Source organism: Pocillopora damicornis, chromosome 7 (genome assembly GCF_964200805.1).
Source record: "Pocillopora damicornis chromosome 7, jaPocDami1.2, whole genome shotgun sequence".
NCBI lineage: Eukaryota > Metazoa > Cnidaria > Anthozoa > Scleractinia > Pocilloporidae > Pocillopora > Pocillopora damicornis.
The window spans coordinates 24217168-24230578 of record NC_142676.1 but is presented as its reverse complement, the minus strand read 5'-3'; the positions used below and the strand labels follow the sequence as shown (position 1 = coordinate 24230578).

Below are 13411 nucleotides of genomic sequence, written 5' to 3'. Positions count from 1 at the left end.
GAGGGGTGAGAGGTGGTTTTATTAGTAAATGCTACTAATCAATGGAGTTTTTAGTGATCATACAAATTATTTTGAGCGGGTTTTCGACTGATTATTTTTTGTTAAAATGTTTGCGTTGGGTCTTAGCCAATAGTCCAATGGTCCAGTCCATATTTAATTTTTTTTTCCGTTTTGCGCTTACATGCGAACCCACATAGGTTATGGAACGACGAATAGGACCAGTGGAATAGGAGACTTGCACAGGGAGTGTGGAAGAGAAACGCAGAACGTGAAACGTGGAACTTTGATGACGGAGCGGGCCATGACGAATGAGATGTAGGAAGTTTATGATAGGAAACTGGAGATGGGAAAATAAAAACGAGAGTATAGGGAAATTGAGAACAATTAGAGAGGGAAAACTGATAGCTGTTAAAGGTTTATTGCAAATTGCGACAAAATATAACACTGATTCCAATTAAGTCAAACAAAATCATCATTCTCATATTACAAAACTAAACTTTAAGAGTTACAGGCGTTCGTTTTTTTTACTAAGTTTCTCCCATCGAGAGCTGTGAATCAACAAATTTGACTCCAAGAGAGACACCCGTCGATAATGAAGGCCTCCAAAAGCTTCACCTCGTGCTTCACACACTTCATTGACCAACCTTTGGACTAAAGAAGGCAGTTATAGTGAGCTAAATGCCTCTCGACTCGACGTAACACAAAGGACTCTTAAGAGGCTAGTCGTATTTCGACGATCTTAGAACAAGGTTAAAATGTGAAACTGCAGCTGAAGTAAGGATCGTGAGAGGCCTAGAGTCTCAAGATATCGCGAAATATAAAGCCTCTCTGATCTGATGGAAACTGAACAGTTGGTTTGTACAAATTTCAGCGTCTCGAACTCATTCATTTGTGTTGTTAGCCAGATTAACGTCATCTTTGCTCTACAAAGATACGACACGGAATGGTTCGCGGTCAACTCCTCGAGAATTCAAACCTCAGTCAGGGTGAAGGGTGACCACCGAAATAACTATGAAGGAAGTTCACGACTGGCTGGAAAACGTGGGGCTTGAAATGTACGGCATCATAGGGTTTTCTTGGCAGCCCAGTCCCCTTGGGATATGCGTCGCTGATGGGAAATACGTCAAGTACATTGACGCCTGCTCTGCACATGGTGTCCATTGCATAGGCGTTAAATAATAAAACACGCTGAAAAGAAAAAGGAGAAAAAGTTGTTCGTGGTGTGCTGCTAGGACAAGATTTGTCTTTCTGAAATTATATTCTGAGAGAAACGGTTCCATGCGACCACAGATATACGATATCCCTAGGAAAACGATATCCCTGGTTTATTATTAAAGGTAGGTTCAAACCCGTTCATTAAGTACTTAAATAAGTTGAAAATTTTACGTTGTCGGACTTTTGAAGGTTGGTAGTATTTTAATTAAATTTTTCTATTTCCCGTTTAGCAAATATATTGGTTTATCAAACATACATCAATTATTCTACAAGAATCCCAAACATTTCTGCATTTTTACGAATGAATTGATAAAGAAGGCAGTAAGACATCATTAGTCCACACAAATGAATACTGAATGGGTTATCAACATATAATCAAGCAGAATTTTTTTTTTTAAATTCCTAATCCTTTTTTCAATTACCTTTCCTTAATTTAATTATACCTTATCAGTAATAAAGTGTTCTTACTCACCTGATAAGTCAAAAATCTGATACTTGTTGAATGTCGCGCATTAGTTTTTGGGTCTCCGTACTTCTCTTTATTAATAGCAGTTGTCGTCTTCCAGATAAGTTTTCCTCTAAACCTCCATGATCTACCGTCCGTCTTAAATCTATCATTTAACAATCTAATTGTCTTGTCAATCAAAGTCTTGTACGATGAGAAGTTTATTGTGTGCACATAATGCAGACCTAGATTGAGAACCAAGACGGAATTGGCGTTGTCCATAAAAGGCTGATCGATCACGTGAAAAATCTCTGTCAGAACTCTCCTAATACTGAAATCTTTTTCATCCATCTCTAATCGAGCTCTGGTCAAGTTCCTGTTGGGAATTTCGTACACCCAGTTGTAAGTGTTATTGCATCGTTGAAATAATGTTTTACACAAAGGCTGTTTGACGATGGACTTGTAGAAAAAATCGCCGATCGAGTCTCCGTAAATCCACAGTGTTCCTAGTTTTCGTGTCGGGCTGTTTCCTAATGAGCCAGATTTTTCTAGAATTGATGATTATAAACATTATCCTATTACAACGATGTGACAAAAAAGTCGACTATACATTAATCGGAGAAGAGTTACTTGTCGAAGATATATCTTTCTAAATTTATGTGATAATTCTACTTCAAACTTCTAAATTTCGGACTAGTTTACGTGTCTGGATTAAGAAACTGCAGCATTCTTTTTTCTTAAATAAACTTGAAATCGAAACGGTGCAGTCTACAATTAAATACTTTGTCAGCGAAATAAACCTTTAAATAAAAGCTTTTCCTTTACTTACCAGTCAAATATGGTTTCCATGTGTCATTGACCCATCTCCCATTGCCGTCCCATATTTCAGAACATTTGATCCCACATGGTGTGTTCAGAGAGCCAAACTTGCTAATAACCTCTAGATGCAAACAAATGAATATAATTTTTGAGGTGACTATTAAAGATAACTAAAGAAATGTTACTTTCAAACCCTTGGTTCATAAGGACATAATGAACAAGCTTCCTACCATTTTTCCAATTTTTTCATTTTCGTTAACTTGATCATGAGAACAATAATCAGCCACCCACAATTGATGCAAAAAGTATATTTCCTCAGGAAATGAAGGTTACATATCAATAACATTACTCATCATCATCTGTTCTAAAGCGACCAGCTGAGGGTGCCATTGTTCCAGAGGGTGATGTGACCAGCGCGAATAATCTTGTACCCAGATCCTACCGTGTAACTGCAACTGTATGTAGAAGCCTTACAACAGCGTGGCCTTGGAAAGTCTTGAGTACGTGATTACAGCGTGCAGAAGCATCGAAGGAAGTAAGTAACTTACTTTTAAAAAGAAGCTCCGTGGAACGTGGAATTTGGATAGTGAAAGGCGCACCGTCCCACAAAGGACTTAACAGAAATGGTTTTTCACGACTAGGAAGGGCATCCGGTGATTGATATCTACCTTGAGCGTTTCCTATAAAGGAACACATTTTACATGGCTGAGCACTTTCTTTGAAATTCAGTTTCGCCTTTAACCCTGTTTAGTGTTACTGGTTGAATTACCTTTTATAAACCAATCTCTTGGTGGATCTTTATATCCATCGCACAACGAATACTCCAACACCACCTCCACGTCATACTTCCCAGATTCCAGAACAAGAAAAATGACCTCGTACTTCCCATTATTATGATCAATTACTGTTGGAGACATCGAGGAGGGACCTCGTACATGAACCCGCCAAGAGTCCCCACCAATTGTCTTGTCAAGGTTATCTTTCGTTACAGACTGGATTTCAAATCGACTGAACTGCCCGGCAGGTCTTATATCCCACAATGTAAGATAGCTTTTAGCAGCGTCCGTTCTGCTTTGGTCACGCCAAGAATTCATATTCTTTCCCCACTTCATGTTATCTGCGCATGGTCGTAAGACTCCTTTCCAGTCTCTGCGCAGCCGCTTTAGACGACACCATGTTTGCATGAAGTCGGCGTATATTTCGTTATTACGAGTGTGGTTCTTTACTGTTTTTAATTGCTTTTGATTGGATGAGATAACATGAACGTGATAGCGGCAGTGCAGCCAGTACACGTATGCAAAAAGACACAAAGCCAGCACAGTTAAAGATCTTCGCGATACCACCCGGATAGGACATGCTGCTGTTACCGAGAAAATCATCCAGAGATCTCCGTCATTAGTTTTTTAAAGATTTAATTCACATGCTCCACAGTTTTGGACAACATGTCGAGAACCTGCGAAGAAAAGAAATTATTTGACAGGAGTGTCATACGCCATGACTGGTGAACTTGTCTTTTAGTAATAACAAGGTTCTTTAAGTAGCCAGGTTTGTATAATTTGAAAGTATCATTGAAATTTGCTAGTATCATTCATTAGTATCATTCAAAATGGAAAAAAGGCTCAGTCGTGAGTCGATTGCTCCAAGGTAGATGTGTATTCTTCGCAGAATAAACAGCTGGTCCGACCCACACATGCAGTGAGAAACATCGATTATTGCGTTCATGCCCACTACGCATGTACCTAATCTAGTTGAAAAAACTACACATTTTACTTTCCGTCTCACACACGGCATAAAAGACCAGATTTCTATTGGCTGACATACTTTCAATTTCTGCAACAGGTAATTTCAGCTTTTGATATTCCTTTGTCAAGAATTTGTTTGCCATTCAATTATCTTGAAAGCAGCATGACTCGTATCCATGAAATAGACAGGTCTGTTCGCTCGGAGAGCAAATATAGTTTTTACTGTGCGATGATTACGCGAATTTCGCACTCCTTAAAAGAAAATTATAATACATTTACTGATGACAACTCGATAAAGATATCACAGCATGTCCTTTATCATCTCACCGTTGTGGTACAAACTGATTCGATGTTGCTGTGCCTTTGATTGGGAAATAAAGATATTCTTCAGAAATCTCTCCTGATAATATTTTTCGAGCACCAAGTTACCTTTGTAAGTGGTTTTTCCTGAAACACCTACTCCATAAATTTCAGTTGAAGGCGCCATTTTTCCAGTCCATTTTGATCATTGGAAAAGTAGCTCGATTAATTTCCTTTCGATGATCAACTGGCCTTTTGGCGCGCGACCGGTACCAGTTTCCCACTGAAGTGGTATATTGCAGGTGACCTGGGGAGACTGCCTATCAGCTGCTGAAACTATAAAAACAATACAAATAATTTCGGTGCAAGCTTTTTGAACTGAGCACCGACCACGCTTGATTTGAAAAAAAAAATAAATAAAAGGTTCATCACAAGATCCGTGATCAAGTCATTGAAGGTCATAAATGACAGGCTCCCACTGTAATATTATTATATTATTTAATTTCTTGTAAGTGGGGACCACCCGAATGTTCCAGAATAATCTTGTACCCAGATCCTTCCGTGTAACTGCAACTGTATGTAGAAGCCTTACAACCGCGTGGCCTTGGAAAGTCTGAGTACGTGACTATTGGCAATTTTATGATCTGGTAGATTCAGTTTCACAAGGTTAAAACTCAGCATAACAAAAAGATAAAAGCGGCATTTTTGCGATGACCGTCTCTCAGAAAGTTACATTATTTAGAGAGAGTAGTTGATTTGAACCATTTAGTTCTGAGAAAAACCCGTTTGTCATGCCAGCAATCTTCTGAAACTCAGAATCCTTACTAACAAAAAAAGACCGTCTTATATCACGAGAGTTCATTTTGATGTTGAATGGCATGTCTTTGGATCACACATGCTAACATCGTGGACGTTTGCACCGCTAACCGCCTGAGGACACAAAAATTGCAGTGCCACCGTTTGACGAAGAACAAAATATAATACTAAACTGGGAGAAAACGCTGTTCGCTGTAATGACGGATTTCGAAGAAGTCTTTGTCTTCAGCTTATCCTTCTTTCCAATTATCAATTATGGAAAAGAAGAACGGAAGGTTCTTTTTTTTTATTTTTTTATTTCAGTTGATGTCCTCATATACCTGAAGACATTAATTTAAGTACCATGTACACTCAGTCACTAGGACTTTTTTTTCATCCCCATCGTAAAGCCTATCTGTAGCTCAACGTAACAATTAATGCATTTAAATTCTAAACATAATAGGTCAAAAGCGTGATTTGTTAACGTGTTACAGTTAGGACATCCAATATTAGGTAAAAGTACAACTGTATACAATAAGTTTCTGAAATACATATATATGCATATTATAATTATTTCTTATGATTAATAGAAGTATTATAAGTGATATAATCAATACAAAACTCTCGTTACAAGATTGATCTTCGAAACTTAAATCTCAGTGAGTATATACAGCATCAACTGATCATTCAATGTAAGACAGTAAGCACGACTTGATTATACGATGAAAAGTCATTTTTGTCGGCTACTTAATCCTCCCCTGCGAATTTGATGTTGTGTCAAGATTATTTACATTGGTTTCTGTTGTCTTAACTGTTTTTATCTGTTTCTATAGCAGTGCACTTATATTTTAAATATTCCAATTAATGATCACTTTATAAATCGATCAATCTAGGGAGTAAAAGAGTTGAAAACACTTGAGGCATAACGAATCAACGAACAGAAATTCACTTCAAGGAATGGCTCCTCATCTAAGAGATCCTCCACCCTACATCGCAGCTCGTTTTAATACAAAGCTCAGTGCATCAGAAAAGTAACTTTGTATTTGATAAAAGAGCCCCAGATCATGAGATAATCATGCTCGGCACAACCGCATGGGATATACAAAACAAATATAAACCAACAGTCACACTTAAGTCCGTAAATCCAGTTACTGTCACTATGTGCGTCAATAACATTTACTCCTTGTTTAAATTGCAATTTGGGACGAATATGAAAGAGAAAAAGCGTCATAAAAATTCTGAGGTCAAGCTTAATCATACTGAGTTCACAGCACTGAGTTTTGGTCTCACTCGCGCTCGCGACACGGAATGACGTGAAGTCCCGTGGACACGAGCAACAAGTTGCCTTTGAGGTGCTATCGGCATAGCTGGCGCTTTTGGGATAGGAGCTTGTGCTAAACACGGAGCAACAAACTTAAGCAGTGTGGTTCTCACTTCCCGAATACGATAAGTGTACACAACAGGATTCATAGCGCTGTTACTGTAATGGAGAAACTTTACAAAATCTAACAAGTGCAACAGGCTGACTCCTTGCGGGACTACTTTTGGACAAAATTTAAATAACATTGAAAGTGTATAAAATGGGAGCCATGACACTACGAAAACGCTCGTGATAATTAGCACAGTTTTTGCGGTTGCCTTTTCCCGGAAAACTTTTCTTTGAAGCGAATTGGTGGAATATGACCTTCGGCGAATATTAAACAGTTTGACGCTCTTGTAAATGTCGGCGTACATGCAGATTATGACAAAAAGGGGGAGAACAAAGCCTCCGATGGTAATAAGTAGAACTCTGTATTTCTGCCAGGGTACGGCCTTGAAATCGCTCACGAAGATGTACGTAATGGCAAGGCCATACAACCATGTTGCGGCAATAGCAACGTGATAGTACACACGTGCCATAGCTCGGTGTTTTAGTGGCCTTGAAATGGAGAAGTTCCGTTCGATGCTTATCGCTGTAAGATGTGCAATGGAGACTAGAGCACTTGAAATGTCGACGAAAATGTACACCGCGCGGAAAGACAGGTTGAAAGTGCTCGGCGCTAAATGGTTCAAATCGTACAGCAAAATGTATATCCAACTAGGAATAGAGAAGGTTCCAACAAAAAGATCTGAAACTGCCAAACTCACCAAAAAGAGATTGGTTGCTGTTCGTAGCTTTCTGTTTCTAGTGAATACAGCTATGATGAGAGAGTTACCCAGTATCACAAGCAACGCTAGAGTCACATATATAACAACAAAAGCGAATGTCTCTTGTTCCGAGTGTCTGGAAAAAGATTTCTGTGAAGTTCCACTTGTTTCATTCGATATTCCTTTGAGAGAGGTAGAGTTCTCAGAAACAAAATCCTCCATTGGAAAATTTCGTTTTGGCTTCCCTTAGAAATGCCCAAAATCTGAAACGAGGAAACAAAATGCGCGTAAGCATAAGACGAGACACAACCACTTGATTGTTTGCGTCATCCTAACATAATGTGTTACCAGTTTACCATGACATGGAAAGTAGAATCTGGGTAAATAAAATTCAATTTTAAAAAGGTTGATAGGGTAAAAGAAATATTACAAACATAGCACGCGATGGGGAAGAATTGCCTTAGATTTGAAGGACTTCGGCTTGTTTGAACATGAACCACACTCATTCTTGTAAGCTAGTTTATCGCATAGCATGATTTGAATTTTATACTATGAAACCGAAAATTGACGTAAACAGCTGACAATCGTTAACTTCTGTGCCGCAGCTGGGAAATCCATCAGCGAATGAGTTACGTCATGAAGTAATTGGTACATATTAAGCAAAAGCGTAGGGAGATATAATATCTCAGATGTTTCCACAAGTTAAATTAGGTTTGCTTATCGCAAAGGGAATTTCTTCTTTAATAATTGTCGGTTCACATTGAGCAGTACCATTAAACGCCGACTGAAATTAACCCCACTTTATTACTGCGTTTCAATTGCGTAAGGTCGGAAGACTCAAAGATCATGTGTAATCACACAACCATTAATTGCTTACTTTATAACTGCAATTATCAATTAAGGCCTCCGACAGGAGATTAAACCAAATCAAAGTGCTCTGTGAGCAAACTCGTGAATTGACACATGATTTTTTAGATTATGTTTAATGTTATCTGGTTTAGGGAATTTTGTGGTTGATTGTCATATTTAGAGTACGAGCAGTAGTTCAGTGTTCGCTAATGTAGCAAAGTAACGTTGGGATAAGAAGGCATTACAATTGAAATGATCATGCTATTACATTTGACAAGGTGGATGATGTCATGTGTTTTAAACGTCTATCATTTTTGTTTCTGGTTCAAAAGAAAAGGTTGGAAGTAAACGTGGGTGAAAAGCGAAATTTACTGTCTTTCGTTGTAAATATTAGAAAATCAAGGCAATACTGTCCTAATGAAAACATAAACGATTCCCTCTTTATCAAATGAGACAAACGGGAACGAGTTTTGAGTGATATAACTAAGCCAAGCCTGCCACCGTCATTTTGGATCTCCGCCTGGGTAGATTTAAGTCACGTGCTAGGCAACGTATAATCAATAACAAGATAGAATTTCATTTCAGGCCTTTTTATCAATTTTGTGGTGTGTAACTCGCTCTTGCGCATGCGCGCAATTCACGAGTTAAAAATGCATCTTTTGACTCTTTCTCTTAAGAGACAACCCACGTTGTCTTCAAGTTCTTAGACATCGGTTCGTTGACGTCGGCTTTTACCGGAAAACTAGGAAATGTGTCTACCCTGTCTTTTAATTAACGAATATCTCTATACGCCTCTATTAATTTAAACTGTACTTTAAAGCTCACAATTTGAGATGGAGCATTCACCTCAAGATGCTGCACTCATCACATTGAAAGAGACAATATATCCCCGTGTAAACCAATGAAAGAAACGTTTTATTTCTTTCATCTTCTCTTATCTTATATCTTAGACAAATACACCAATACCTTTAATCAATTTTAAGATCCCTTATGATTTTCTCTATGAAGGGGCTTTTTTGGCATAATCGAAGAGATAAGAATTTATTGCTTACAGAGGTAAACTTACAATCACGAATTTAGATCTTCGTTCATTATAATGTCATGATGTGATCCTTTAGCCCCGTAGAGCGCAGTTTTTCGGGTTTTTTTTAATGGCAGAATACTGTTGTAATAAAGCGTTGCGAATTCGTCAAGAAATGTCAAGCTATACATTTAGGAAGGAAATAAAGTTTTAAGGGGATTCACTTTTTGTCAACAATCAGCAGTATTTTTATAAACATGTAATCACCAAACGTTTTTGACCTCTTAGAAAAGTTTCATCCAAATGATTAGTCAATTATGACGAAGGATATGATACCTCCATCGTAAAGTGAAAATATGAAATAATAGTACTCTAGATTTACAAAACTGAATCGGAAAAAGAAAAAGAATGAAGAGGGCTCATCGTGAAGAAAACCGATTGCGAATGACAAACCTGAAAACTATAGGGATCTCGAAGTTCTTTGCATTTCCATACATTTTGTGCGCTCATCCTTTTCTTCACTTCTCACTAGAAACTACTCACGTTTCTCCAATATATTCCAAGGTGAAATTGATTCATCAAATGATATTCTCATTTGGTGGAGCGAAAAGCTACCCATGCCGTGAGGTTGGGAAACAGTGAACTACAACTTATGAATGTCACAAGGAATTTTTTGTTCTTTTCTTTCTTTTTTTTTTTTTCATATTTCAATGACAACTGAGGGTTTGTCAGTTTTTATAAAGTGAATATTGGCAACAACTTTGCGAGAGGAAGTTAATGGCTTGTTCCTTATTATGACGTCACAAGCAACTTATAGATTCGCATAAGTGGTCTAAGTTTGTTTAAATCGACATTCCAGGTGCCAAAAAATCACTTGTCCTCCACGGTCCTCCTAAGTGCTATCTCTGGTTTCTATTTTGCGAAGAATTATTTTGCTCGCAAAAAAATTGAATTTTGAGGGATCTTCTCGATTGAAATAGCCAATTCCAAAAGAATTTCAAAAAATGAATAGTGAATAGCAAATTGTACACGCTGAGGTAAAATGAAAGGTTCAGTGACTTCCTCAAGATTGTTTTTCTTTTTTCTTTTGCCAATCGTCTCATTAAATCTTATTTTCCCCAAAACCCCAAATGTTTGTGATTCATTGACAGTTGAGAGCTACGTCATGCCTTTAGAGGTGTCAGTGAAAACCACACACGAAGAAAGAAATAATCAATTGTAGATACTTTTCTTAAATTTAAAGACCTAGACAGAAATTAAGTTTTAAAACTCACAAAAGGGTCAGAGGATGTTATTGTATTAGTTTCCTTTCATATCTTCATGTCCGTTTGTATCGGAAAATAAGCAGGAAATGAATTTATTTTATTGTGTAGCTACTGCCAGTTAGGAAATTTGTATGGAGCACATGATTGTGAAATAATAATCACGGGCGAGTACATGAAAAAGCAAACGCTTATCATAATAGGTTTCTAAATTTCAGGGAGCCGATAATTTCGAGTTTTCGAAAGAGAAATAGTTCATTTATCAAATCAATAAAGGAATCTGAATTTGGCCTTGCCGGTATCTAAACTAATTTCCTAAGATACTGATCTAAAACTTTTAACTTTGAAAAACCGCCCATCTGAAAATTTCTTCGCTTTTTATCAGCATTTCCTCTGAATCCTATGAAGTACAGGACTTGTTTAGTTTATGAGTTTGTCTCGGGCAAAAAAGCGCACGAATCGTGGCGACACAGCGGGTATTTTAACTACATGAAAGCCAGTAGTATCATGAAAACAGTCTTCATGAATTATTCTTAAACGTACATGGAAAAAACCATATTTGAGTATCTTATATGGGATTTTCCAAGATAATTTTCTTGTAAAGTACGATTATGTATTTTCAAGAGTCCTTAGGGGACCGCGACCCTAGATAATGGTAAAAAATAAAAATAAAAGAAATCCCGGATCGATTCCTATTTCAATCGTTTTGCTCATTTCACGAGGCAATGTAAGTTGGGGGGGGGGGGAGTTTAAATGCGAAAGTGACCCAAACATTGAGTGTTTCGTAACTTCCAAATGTTGGTTCTGGCCTAGATACAAGGTAATGTTTAAATTGTTTGCAACTTTTCTTGCCATTCTACATTTTCTATCGCGCATCAAGCCGGAGGTTACATGAAAAACTAATTTTCCTGCTATATGTTCTCTCGCTTAAAGTTAAATTTGTAACATCACCCACGCATTCGTGTATATAATTATCTTGAGTGGCATAATTCAGTTCTGGGTTATTAAATTTCTATGTAGAACAATTCTACGTGGCTAGATTTTACCTTTACCTAGTTTCATCCTTTCGTCAATCGTCGAATGACCCCTTGGTTGTTACAAGACCATTGGGATGGAAAAAATATATATAGGTGCACCAATACAGTTATTGATGTTATTCAAACTGCCGCTCTTATAGCAACGTCTGCTTCAACAAAACTATGATCTTGCGGTTGAAGAACTTAGATGGCATTACTTACAACTCCGATTCCTATTGTTGTCCTAGCAGGTTATCTGATAGCTAACCCATGGAAAACCTTCGCAACTGCGGCTTAAATTGAGTTCAAAATCATGGCGAGTCCATTTATAATTAAAAACCTTTACGGCCAATGTGATTGGCCTATCCATCTTTTCACTCCCCACTGACGCACATGCAGGAAAAAATGAACGATCATTTGCCAAAAATTTTTTTTTGTTGATTTAAAGATTTATGTAATCCACAGGGAATTTTGCTACTAGACAGTGGCGTCTGGCTACCTATGTTTGTTCTTAGTCCCTTTAGTTATAAATGGCATATCTCTTAATGAATCATATTTTCCTTAAGAGCGGCAGAATAATTCGAATTTCATTCATTGAAATAAAAAGAAGAATTCTCAATGTTTTCTTTGGACATAAATACATATAACCTTGCGGCGTTTACTTTCCTATTTCAACATTGCTGAAAACCATTTAACACGAAAAGCATATTATGCACTTTTTATTTATTCATAAGCTTGAATAAAATCTTGAGAAAAAGCATGCAGTTAAGAAATCTTAAGTGCTTGCCTCACAGTGCACAGAAGTGCCCACACTTTTAACTACAAAATCACGGTTAGCGAATAAAAAACGTCACTACTGAATGTATCGACGAATTGTCTCCAGTTTGGATGATTGTTGTCTAGGAATGACATGTTTACAACTGTTACGAATTTTAATATTTTTTTTTAACAGTAAAAGGCTGAACCAACAAGATAGGTGTGCGAGTGCACTTCATTGAAGGATTTTTTTTCCATCTTTCGATTTACGAGTGACATTTTGCACCAACTGTAGCATTCTGACCTTGTAATGGGTGAATAGAAGCACTCTTTTAAATGTTCACTGAACTCAGCTCTAATGACAAGAAAAGAGAAGTTCTAATGAAAAGGTGACGCTGTTTGAGCGCATAGGAAATATGGTCAAACAAACTCTTGACAGCATTGCATCAACACAAGGCCTTTGTGGAAGCGTAACAATGCTATAATTTCTCTGGAAAAAGTCGCTACTTAGTATAAAACAGCTGAAAACTGATACAAGATGGAGATTTTCAAAGTAGATCTGAAGCAAACTAAATTTTGGTCATTTGTCACCTGATTCAGTAACTGTGGGTAAAATAAACAAGTGTCACTTTTTTTTATAGACATTTCCGAAAAATTCATACTGAAAATGTCAAATCATTTTGCATTATCTCTGAGGGTGTAGCATGAATTGATTAATTCGAAAGTGTTTTCAGCCGATTTTGCCTTTACAGCGAGCGGACGTCAATCAAATCAAATCCTGCTAGTACGCAATTGTTCATGCGGCGCAAGCTATAATCAGTACGTCATAGAAACAGCACAAAAACCAAGCTAAATACGAGAACAGGAAAGGAAAGATTTCTTAAGTGTGTCTATTGTTATCCCTGAGTCTCTTGAACTCTCAAATGTACAATCCTTCCTTTTTTAAGCCCTGCTGACACTTTTGGCAACCCTCCGGAACGCTAAATCGACCCGTACTTCCAACGCGTATAGCTTAACTTTCCTAACACTATTCCGTCGAAAACGCTAGTTTTCGAAAAGGTTTT

The 13411-nt window shown here is 37.5% G+C and overlaps 2 protein-coding genes and 1 long non-coding RNA gene across 3 annotated transcripts; 1 reads left to right on the top strand and 2 right to left on the bottom strand.

The window, feature by feature from the left end:
- Positions 1-403: 403 nt before the first annotated feature.
- On the bottom strand, positions 404-4785 carry LOC113672895 (uncharacterized). The gene is made up of 6 exons (XM_027189241.2): positions 4651-4785; positions 3249-3932; positions 3028-3159; positions 2490-2600; positions 1688-2208; positions 404-1188 (listed from the first exon to the last, which is right to left on the bottom strand). Exons 2-6 carry the CDS (start codon positions 3856-3858, stop codon positions 982-984), a joined length of 1581 nt encoding a protein of 526 aa, XP_027045042.2. The 5' UTR covers positions 3859-3932; positions 4651-4785; the 3' UTR covers positions 404-981.
- Positions 1197-4615, top strand: LOC149043255 (uncharacterized). Its single transcript, XR_016188490.1, has 2 exons — positions 1197-1337; positions 2850-4615. It is a non-coding gene; the product is annotated as an uncharacterized LOC149043255 (long non-coding RNA).
- A 1157-nt stretch (positions 4786-5942) lies between the features above and the next one.
- LOC113672872 (adenosine receptor A1-like) lies at positions 5943-7665 on the bottom strand. The gene has a single exon (XM_027189218.2). The coding sequence runs from the start codon at positions 7663-7665 to the stop codon at positions 6571-6573; it is 1095 nt and encodes a 364-aa protein (XP_027045019.2). The 3' UTR covers positions 5943-6570.
- Between the last annotated feature and the right edge of the window lie 5746 nt (positions 7666-13411).

Bases quoted from the DNA above. Each gene is read 5' to 3' on its own strand.
- LOC113672895 (XM_027189241.2), bottom strand. From the start codon at position 3,858: ATGATTTTCTCGGTAACAGCAGCATGTCCTATCCGGGTGGTATCGCGA. The intron at 3,160-3,248 runs GTAATTCAACCA...GTTCCTTTATAG, and splicing joins AAGAGATTGGTTTATAAAAG to GAAACGCTCAAGGTAGATAT. The intron at 1,189-1,687 runs GTGAGTAAGAAC...TTTTCTTTTCAG, and splicing joins TCAGATTTTTGACTTATCAG to CGTGTTTTATTATTTAACGC.
- LOC113672872 (XM_027189218.2), bottom strand. From the start codon at position 7,665: ATGGAGGATTTTGTTTCTGAGAACTCTACCTCTCTCAAAGGAATATCG.